General features: G+C 39.1%; 1 protein-coding gene across 1 annotated transcript; it reads left to right on the forward strand.

Annotated features, from left to right (window-relative positions):
- Positions 1-3,449: 3,449 nt before the first annotated feature.
- Positions 3,450-4,911, forward strand: LOC145015777 (large ribosomal subunit protein eL19y). The gene is made up of 5 exons (XM_078974251.1): positions 3,450-3,621; positions 3,967-4,089; positions 4,171-4,484; positions 4,571-4,620; positions 4,708-4,911. The coding sequence occupies exons 1-5, from the start codon at positions 3,510-3,512 to the stop codon at positions 4,730-4,732; spliced, it is 624 nt and encodes a 207-aa protein (XP_078830377.1). The 5' UTR covers positions 3,450-3,509; the 3' UTR covers positions 4,733-4,911.
- The last annotated feature ends 6,050 nt before the right edge of the window (positions 4,912-10,961 follow it).

A 10,961-nucleotide genomic window follows, 5' to 3' on the forward strand; every position in this document is an offset into this window, starting at 1 on the left:
TTTTGATAATAGCCATTTTAAATGGATTTGCATAACCGTAACACCATCTAAAACAAGTTTTATAAGACCAAAATAGTTTAAGGTAATGTTTCTAGTCCATTTCCAACAGCAAAACTCGAAAAACTGCATTCAAGGCCTCTTACTCGTCGAGTGTAAGAGCCTACTCGACGAGTAGGATGAAATAACACATTGACTCGTCGAGTCTCCCTATGACCTCGACGAGTTAACTCAGGCAGAAAGCAGAATTTTGAGTTTTTTCAACAAATTGCATCAAGTATCAAGAAAATAAGCCTAGGCTCTGATACCACCGAAGGGTTTTGAGCACTCTAACACTCCTAAGGTGTACATGCAACCCTAGAAAGCTTGGATGTATGTTTTACTAAGATACATGAAAATTTGTTTTTCCAAGGTTCTTAACCTATCTAGCATGGCATGGGGAACTTGAAACATAAAAGCTAGTAGGAAAACATACCTTTCTTACTGATTGGATTCCTTAAGAACTTTGTGAGCCTAGCACCCCAAATGTGATGCATCAAATGTTTCACACAACACCACAACTCTTGGAATAACTTTGAGAGAAGTAAACTATCACTCAAAATTGGCTAGCCTTCTTGTTCTACACATAGTGCCGATTTTGGTTGCCCATGGGGTCTTTTTATAGTGGTGTCACAAGTAGGGTTACAACATGTAAACCCTAATTGACATGGCTTTTCATATTCCATGATCAATGGGTTTATAACCTCCATAGACTATCCATGGAGCACCTTATGGGTTTTATCCTAATTCAATAAACCATGGATCATTAGCTCACTATATAAGAATGGATGATTTACACAATCAACCCCATATATTTAATTAGTCTCCTTTTGACCACCAAATTAATTCTAAATTAATTCTTGATCAATACTAATTAAATAATATTATTAATATATTAGAACTTATAATATATTAATAAACCACAAGTGTCCTTTCTCTCATTTAGTCTATCCAAGTGTCATGATGCCATGCAACCCAAATAGACCATGCTAACCGGGTCAAGTACATTCCAGAAATAGTTATGAACTTAGACACCTAATCCAACAAAATGAAGAGTGCATATTTCGGATGGTCACCACGACGTAACATGAAGGGTCTTACGACGTGGTGAACTTTGCAACCCAAGCCCATAATTTTTAGGGTTTCCTTCGTATTTAAGGGCCTTAAATATAGGGTTAGGCCATTCTATTTAGCCTCTATCATCCCTAGACGAAACCATGGTCTCTATTATTTCCTTTTTTACGCTTTGATGGTGTTTTGGTCACTTGAAGGTTAAAGGAAGACTTTGTTGAAAAAAAAAGATCAACTAGCAAGCTTGTCTACATCTTTTGGTGCACCTTCTCGACTTGTGTAAGTCTCCAAGTTCCCATCTTCTTGGTTTATCTCTTGTGGATCTAAGTTTTGATCCATTTTCCTTCATGATTAGTGGTTATGATTTATTATTTGATTTGGAAAAGTTGGCAACTTATCACTTTTTGAGGTCCATTGGTTATCATATGTTTCCCAGATCTAGTCTCTCTTGCTTTTTGGTGCAATGCATGGAGTTTTGACTCTATTTCTAATCCCTTTTTTACCTAGTTTTGGGAGAGACATGTATTGGACATGCATGTCCAAAAAATAATGATTTTTATGGTTCTTTAGAAAGAAAGGAAGCCTTCTAGAAATTTTGAGCAAAGGACTTAACGAATTAAGTCCTTAATGTAAAATTTTGGCTTTTGTAGTCGCATCACGATGTGGCCGAGGAATGGTCACGACATGGCAAAACCCAACATCGCGACTGTTTTGTCCTTGCATTCCCACGATGTAGCCAATGAAGGCTCACGACGTGGCATTGAATTTGACAAGGTTTACCTTAAACTTTTGACCAGTTTGACTTAGGGTCAAACTTGGAGGATTTGGTTATTGATTGATTATTTATTTGTCTTGGTTTTAGTCGGTTCGAGTGATTGATCAGTGCAAGGAGTTAGTATGTTGTTGTGCTTCTCCAGTTTTGCAATTCAGGTGAGTTTCTCGCTATGCCATGTATCCCATTTTTATATCATCTGCATGGTAGGATAGATGTACTGTTACAGTACAAGTATGTTAATGGCCTAGGGTAAGTTCTGGTTATGCCTTGCAGTTTAAAACACTTAGTGCTTTAGTATGCTAGACCGGTAGGATTTTTCATGTTAATTGTATGGTATTGTTGGGATTTATGATTGGTTAAGGTATATTTGCTAAGGGGAATGTACTATGTTAGTTTAGGCATGTGTTTATGCTATATGATTATATAGTAGTGATAGTTTGGGTTTTGTGTAGCCTAAGTTGGATAGCATGAGAACTCTTGATTTAATGTATGATTGTGATGTTATTGTCTAATTGTTTGCACTTGGGTGGATCATTTGTTTGGTTGTCTATTTGATCGCTAACTACATATGACCTTATATCTTGTATGGAAGACGAGGAGGTGACTAATGGCAGTGGAGGTTGGGTCAGACCCATTTACTCATTGGGCGGGGCCCATTATGTACAGTTGGATGGGGGTCATTATGTATGGTTGGGCAAAGCCCGTTATGTGAGCTGGGTTGGGCCCGTTACGTGATATATATGTATATGACTAGGAGCTTTGGTTGCTTGATGCTAGAATTGAGATCTTGTGTAGACACATTGCATGTATGATGGGATATGTCGTATATCAGAGAACTCACTAAGCATTATGATTACAGTTGTGGATTAAACATTTTGCAGGTTGTTCGTGTGAAGAGCTTGACGCATCGAAGATGTTCGTTTTCCACGGTTTGTATATTTAACTCTGATAGTGTATGATTTCAATCGATCAAATGTAACACAATGATTTTTGAAGCAAATGTGAAATTGGTTGAAAAAAATCTTTGTAATTTTCGGGACGTTACACGATTTTTCATGTCATCAACTATGTATAGGAATAACTATTTCCTCATCCGGAATCGATGTCTAAAATTTACACCATATACGACATCATCAGCAAAATAGCCGTGCACAAAATAATTGCTTTCAAATACATGATTTTTATGGATATCTTGTTTCCCGCACCTCTCGCTAGTCACTTTAGCCCATCATATACAACTTATATATCTGTATAAAAATAGAATAAATGTAGTGTTGCTTATCTCATCACACAGTCATGTAATTAATTTCTTAAACTACGTAACTTAAAAGTTTGTTGGTTGTACAATACATTTTATTGAAAGATAACTCTCGTGTTTTTTTTTTTTTAATATGAATATTGTGGTGTGCACATGCTGTTGGGAAAGAACGAAAAGGTAAACTCAAAATCATACAATTTATAATCCATTGGGCCGCCAATCTTTTAGACGAGAAAGCCCCAGATCCAGTTGATAGAAATAGTTGAGCCCAAGGGGAAGTGGATATCGATTATAATATATAAGCGTTATTATTTACCACACATACAAAACCCTAGTCATCTTATTCGCAGACGCAGCCGTGAAAGGGAAATGGTGTCGCTGAAGCTACAGAAGAGGCTAGCCGCCAGCGTCCTCAAGTGTGGAAGAGGAAAGGTTTGGCTCGATCCCAATGAAGGCAATGAGATCTCCATGGCCAACTCTCGTATGTTCCTACTATCCTTCGTTTTCATTTACTTTCCTCATTACTGATTGTCTTGTTTTATTATGTGAACTCTGTTACTGCTCATAAATTAAATTTCACAGACAGGCGATTTGTTTTTCTTTATGGTCTTTTGTTCAGTTTTGCAACATGACTGAATATCACATATTAGGATAGGTCTATGTTAAGATGGTCTACTATTTTTATATATGGTTCATGGTTTGCTGGAAACTCCTTTTTTTGTATCCGAGTACTACTCCGTATGGTATCGAAAGAATGGTTTTGGTACTTAAACGTGAAAACTGGCTTTATGATTGGTGTAAAACGAGGCATGTTTACTGTTTTCAGGTCAAAACATCAGGAAGTTGGTGAAGGATGGATTTATCATCAGGAAGCCAACGAAGATTCACTCCCGATCTCGAGCACGGCGCATGAAGGAGGCCAAAAGAAAAGGGCGTCATTCTGGATATGGTATTTTGATATATTGAATGAAAAGCTGTAAGTATGTGAGTGTGTGTGTGTGATCTGATTGTATAAGCTTGAACTGTTAAGGTAAGCGTAAGGGAACCAGGGAGGCGCGTCTGCCAACTAAGATTCTATGGATGAGAAGGATGAGGGTGTTGAGGAGGTTGCTGAGAAAGTACCGAGAGTCGAAGAAGATTGACAAGCATATGTACCATGACATGTACATGAAGGTTAAAGGTAATGTTTTCAAGAACAAGCGTGTGTTGATGGAGAGCATCCACAAGTCAAAGGCTGAGAAGGCCAGAGAGAAGACTTTATCTGACCAGTTTGAGGCCAAACGTGCCAAGAATAAGGCAAGCAGGGAAAGGAAGATGGCCAGAAGAGAGGAACGTTTGGCACAGGTATATCATATTTATATATATATATATATATACATTAAAATTTGTCATTGATTTTGCTTCATTCTTACTTTTATTTTTGGTTTCAGGGTCCTCAGGAGAGAGCACCTGCACCTACACCTGCAGCACAACCTGCACAGTGAGTGTTGTTGCTGTTTATGTATTTGCTTTTGATTATATTGTATTGTATGAATTTTGTTTGATGTGAATATGCCTTTTATTTCAGGGCAACAAAGAAATCCAAGAAGTGAGATCTCTTCAGTTTGTTATACTTGCATATTGGATGTCTTTACTAGCCTTGCGTTTTATCTTAGTTGTTTGTTTGTCATTGAATTGTTTTGTTTGGGAATATTTCTATTTAGAAGGAGATTAAAGCACTTGATACAATGAATTTTGTCTGCATTCTATTCTATTTTTGTGTTTATGATTATTTTTTTTTGCATATTTTTGCAATTGCAAGAGTTGGCAGGTACCTGCAGTTAACTCTTAAAACAAATGGTTTGTGACTCTTCGGATTCTGTTGCAACAGCTGAATGGAGGTTTGTTTGTTGATTTTAGGAACGAGTGAATAAGCCTTTAAACAATTAGAAAACTCTTCCCTTCTTTTGACCCTTTTTGGAATCATTTGGTAATAAAGAGTTAGTATATCAAACAGCCAAACTAAGTGTAATGGAACGATTGGTTAGATGACAAATGAAGTTATTAGAAAATAGAAAAGTCGAAGCTATTAAATTTTTGTACTCTATATTTGGTTTGTTTGAATACAGACATTAGATTGCGGTATGCCTTATATTTTTAAACAAAAATGATTATTTTTATGCACATAAGCAAAAATCTGTAAATTCATATGATTATGTTTATGTGCGCGCGCACACACACACTGGACAACAGGTTTTATTTATTAGAAAAGAAAAAAAATCAGTTTAATTGACTGCGACAATCATTGTTGACCTGCGACGAGCGAGAGCTCAGATGTAGCGCAGTTGCTTCGTGCTTTCTTGCCATCTTATTTGTTTCCCCTTTACCGATCGATTGCTCGACACTGATCCACCCAATTGTTGTCTTCGTTCTATTGCCTTTGTTCATTCCCGTTTTTTCCTTGATCGAGCCAGAAATGAGCATGGGAATAAAAAACCTAATTTTTATTAAGTTGGCCTCTTGATCATTTTTGTGTTGAAGCACGAAGCAGTCAAGAACTTTTTTTTTAGGGTTTTTGAAATTATGGAATTTTGCTAGTTCTTTTGTAGCACAAGTCGCTCAGATCGTCTAATTAGGGTTGAATGAGATTGTGATGGTGCTTGGGGTCGAAGATTTAAGTCAGTAGGGAGGAAGAGTTCAATTTTGGGCACAGTGGTCGAAGAATTGGACAGGGAAGATAAATTTGTAGTTGGTGTTATGCTCACACAAGTCAAAATTTTCAAATTGGTCAAAATTTGATGGCTAATAAATGAAGAAATTGATACACAATTTAAAGGAAACAGTGAATTGGAAATTAATTCAAAAGGGGTGGTGGTATGACCAATGGCTTGATGATATTGTTGGAAGATTCAGATTGATCAATGTTTGATTAATCAAGGAGGTGGTGGTATGACTAATGGCTTGATGATATTGTTGGCACAATTGAGTCCTTTGGAGTACCTAGAACTTTTGGAGGTTCAACAATGATAATTTCATCTTCTTCTTTTCTTGAAACTCTTTTACGGTTGCTTTCTCCAAGTGTTTTTGTAACGACCCAAATTTTAAAAGAAATTTTTCACTTTTTAATTAATAAAACATAATTGCTTAAACCATAAAATCACAACATAATTGTTTTCAAATCATCAATTCATTACACCTTATTTAAATCATCAGAATGAACCCAATTCTAATAGTGAAAGAGAGTGATAGAGTGCATGCTACGTCATCACGCCTTGCCCTTGCCCTTGCCCTTGGGCTCAAATGTACTAGAACCAAATCAATAACCTACAAGCGAAATGCTTAGTGAGTTCCCCAGAGCATACCACACACCACGCATACACATGTCCTGTTAGCTAATTAAAGCTACACACATATCACATAAGTCATACATACATAAAACATGTATTAGTGTCATGGGCTACCCCACATGGTCTTTACCTAGGACTGCCATGGGCTCCCCTATATGGTCTTAAATCCAATGTCATGGGCTACCCCCACATGGTCTTTACCTATGACTGTCATGGGCTACCCTACATGGTCTTACATCTAATGTCACGGGCTCCTCCCGGGATCTTCATGCAAAACACACAATCACATATCATATCAAATCACATAAAGACTATCACATATATTGTAATCACACAATGGGCCGACCTTGGTGCGTTAGACCCATAGGTATGGTGAGAAGACTCACATCTATCTGATGAATACAATAGCTGCTCTTTTAACAGTCTGAAACCGCCCAAGCTGAATATAATATTAATCAATGTTACAACTTTGGTTAACCAAGGGAACCCAACTCTACAACCCTTCCAAAAGGCTCAAATATCCATCCTTTGCCAATAAGCCCAAAGGCCAAGTCCAAAATCCTTAATGGGCTTCTTGGCCCTAAAAAGACCCAACAATAACTCCATGGCTCAAAACAATTATATGACTCATAATTCCTAGATTACACCAGGCCCAATAATCAAATAAGGCCCAATTAGCCTAAGGGCCCAAAACAGATTCGGCCCATCTACATTGCATACGTTAGGCGTACCATCCTGGTACGTGCATCGTATTGGGACATGGGACTACGCCCCGCGTACACTGGGTTACTCCCAACGTACCCTCATTTTGAGCACCTTCCCCATTAAGTACTTAATACTCGAGTCCTTTACGTTCAAAAGCCAGATCAAAGTCTTTAAAGATGTCCTAAGGCATAAAGTTGGCAACTTTATGCCTTTGCATGTCTCATACACACCCAGCTTCTCCATTAAGACCTTTCCAAGGTCTTTAACCCATGCATGAGGCCAAAGCTCCCATCAAGCTTCCATTTTTATGGTACTAAAGGACCAAAGGACCTCATATCTGTCTATCCCATCTCCTGGAGTTGCTTAACTCTCAAAGGAGGTCCAAAATCATCTAAAAGGGGACCAAACAAGAAACCCTAATTAGATCTAGAGATTAAGATGGAAAGGTGCAAAATTCAGACCTCCATAAGCTTTGCAAGATACTCGTTCCAAGCTTGCACAACCACTTCTCTTTCTTGAAAGAAGTCTAAAATGCCCACCAAAACCCTCTCCTTAAGCTCAAAACTCTCACACACAATACCACAGCTGAAAGTAGACAAGAAGAGGCTCAAGAGGCTGATAGGGTTTTAAGCGTATGCCCGGTGTACCCTCAAGTCCTTATACATTTTTGTAGCTCCTGGGTGTATAGAGAACTTGAACTTGTCCGCCTCCTCTAGTAGCCTCTGCCTCACTTCCCCTGCCACTGGTACCTACACTCGGCCACACTAAGTCAAACGGCCGCGACTATCCTTGACAAACAATGGATACTGTCCCCGAATTTTCTCTATCTTCCAGTTCTCCTTATTCGCCCCCTCAACCTGAGCCCCCTTGATCATATCCAACAAAGGCGAGATCACAGTCATCCTCATACAAATGTCCCTAATCGGGGACCCAACCATCTTGCAGCTCAATGCATCGGCCACTACATTGGCCTTTCTTGGGTGGTATAGAATCTCGCAGTCATAATCCTTCAGCACATCCAACCACCTCCTCTATCGCATGTTGAGGTTCTGCTGATCCATCAAATACTTCAAACTCTTGTGATCAATATATATAGTGAAACGCACACCATATAAGTAGTACCTCCAAATCTTGAGGGAAAACACCACTGCCACCGGTCCAGGTCATGAGTGGGGTAATTTGCCTCATGAGGCTTCAATTTCCTCGATGCATAAGCTATCATATGTTCCCTCTGCATCAATACCGCGCCTAACCTTGAGATTGACGCATTGGAGTACACCACCAAATCATCTAACCCCTCAGGTAGTACTAGAATCGAAGCCTTGCATAACCTCTGTCTTAGGGCTCAAAAGCCATCTGCTGATCCGCACCCCACCGAAAAGTCACATTTTTCTTGGTTAAGCGGGTCAATGGCACAACAATCTTGGAGAAATCCTGGATAAATCTTCGATAGTAACCTGATAAGCCCAAGAAACTACGCATCTCAAATGCATTCCTTGGTACTTCCCACCACATTACAGCCTCAACCTTGGCTGGATCAACCAAAATACCCTCTTGATTGATGACATGCCCCAAAAACTGCACTTCCCGCAGCCAGAAATCACACTTGGAGAACTTCGAAAAAAGTTTTTCCACCCTCAGGGTCTCTAATACCTCCTTCAAATGCTGCTCGTGTTGCTCCATAGTCTTAGAGTAGACCAGAATATCATCGATAAAAACAATCATCGACCGATCCAGCATCGGCCTACACACTTTGTTTATGAGATCCATGAACGCTGTTGGGGCATTGGTAAGCCCGAACGACATCACCATAAACTCATAGTGCCCTACCGAGTCCTGAAAGCTGTCTTCGGTATATCCTCATCCTGAATCCTCATTTGATGATACCCAGACCGAAGGTCAATCTTGGAAAACCAATACGCATTCTGAAGTTGATCAAACAAATCATCGATCCTCAGCAATGGATAACGGTTCTTCACCGTTAGTTTGTTCAACTCCCTATAATCAATGCACATTCTGTGCGATCCATCCTTCATTTTCACGAACATAATCGGTGCACCCCACTGCTCGGACGAATGAACCTCCGGTCCAACAACTCCTGAAGTTGTGCAGATAATTCCTGCATCTCTGGTGATGCCAACCGATATGGTGCCTTTTCTATCGGGGCGACACACGACACTAGGTCAATACGAAACTCCATTTGCCTCTCCGGAGGCACTCCCAGTAACTCTTTGTGACATCCCCATTTTGACGGCCAGAAAAGACCGATTTTGTTTATGCTTTATAAAAATCAGAGTTCTTCTTTTGAAAAAAATGTTGCGGAATTTGTTCCCAGAAAAAAAAAACGATAAATACATTATTAAAACATTTTCGAAGAAACGCATTTTATTCATTTTAAAACGTTTGGGATGTCATCGTTAATACATAAACATAAGCATAAACAGAACTTACATTTATTTACACTAGTGATCTACATCTCTTTAAATCTCTCAGTGTAATGTGACTTCATATCAACCCCTGTAATATAAATAGCTGAGTGGTCAGGTTGGGAAACCTGGTGAGTACATAGGGTTTTCAACCCACAATAATATAATTATTATGTTTAAACAATCAAACAATCAACCCAATTACCCATCCCCATTATCTTCTTTACTTTTAAGGATTTATCCTAAGAGTTATCTATCCTGCATTCGTTTATTCCGAAGTCCCTTACTTCCAGGGTTATAGGACTGGCACTAAATCCATAGCTGCCAACGTTCGTTCATAAAACACTAATTCCATAGCTGCTATAGTCTATTCATCGGGTACTAAATCCATAGCTACCAGTGTTTATCTAATAGGTACTAAGTCCATAGCTACCAATTCCTAACAGGTACTAAATCCATAGCTACCGGTGTTTGTCCAATAGGCACTAAGTCCATAGTTGCCGATGTTTATTAGGAACTAAGTCTATAGATGCCAATGTTTACTCACATCATCTTTTATCTCTCATAATTCGTCTACCCATGTCATACCCAACATATTCGTATATACAAAATATGTATACAGTTAAAATCTAATAAAACATGTATAAAACGTTCATACAACATAGACAACAAGTATTCAGATAATATGCACACGTAGCACGTAGTTTATATAAAATACTTCATATCTATGTGTAAGATGAAAGGGACTATGCACTCACCTGAAAGGTGGTGACTCAGCACTCGGACAACGCTTCGATACTCTCAAAACAATTTCCTTCGATAAAACCTAGTATCAATACCACTAGGGTTTAGTCTAACGATAACCGCGACTAATTAATAGTCTAGGTATTATTATTATTATTATATAAACGTTAAATAACACTCAATATAACTCATAATAATATCCCAAATAATTATTTTAAAGACCTAATAACATTACTATATCGAAACATAAGCTATGCTAAAGATAGGGTAGGCGTAGCTCACTTACAACGGGTTTTCTCAAAAACTGGGCTTCGCTGGAGCAGCGTTTCCAAACCGAAAGACCCTTTTTCTTGGGACTCCGGGAGCCTCGGGGCTTCCTTCGGGTGCTAGGGGGTTTACCTAGGCTTTAGGGGGGGGGGGGTTTGGGAGGCTATAGAGAGAGAAAGAATGTTGGAGAGGTGTGAAGAGAAGTGAATGCCCGACACCTCTATTTATAGGGGTGCTGACTGACCTACTCGCCGAGTAGGAGGACCTACTCTTCGAGTTGGTGCATGTAGCAACCTTCTGGTGGTGCTACATGTCCAATTCTGGTGGTGCCACGTCCCCCCTATCGCGTATCA

This window comes from Lactuca saligna, chromosome 9 (assembly GCF_052625555.1).
Source record: "Lactuca saligna cultivar CGN05327 chromosome 9, ASM5262555v1, whole genome shotgun sequence".
Taxonomy (NCBI): Eukaryota; Viridiplantae; Streptophyta; class Magnoliopsida; order Asterales; family Asteraceae; genus Lactuca; species Lactuca saligna.

What these genes read in the sequence shown, in the direction of transcription:
- LOC145015777 (XM_078974251.1), top strand. Translation starts at nt 3,510, where the DNA reads ATGGTGTCGCTGAAGCTACAGAAGAGGCTAGCCGCCAGCGTCCTCAAG. An exon ending in AGGGCGTCATTCTGGATATG is followed by an intron (nt 4,090 to 4,170) that starts GTATTTTGATAT and finishes TGAACTGTTAAG; the next exon opens with GTAAGCGTAAGGGAACCAGG. An exon ending in CCTGCAGCACAACCTGCACA is followed by an intron (nt 4,621 to 4,707) that starts GTGAGTGTTGTT and finishes CTTTTATTTCAG; the next exon opens with GGCAACAAAGAAATCCAAGA.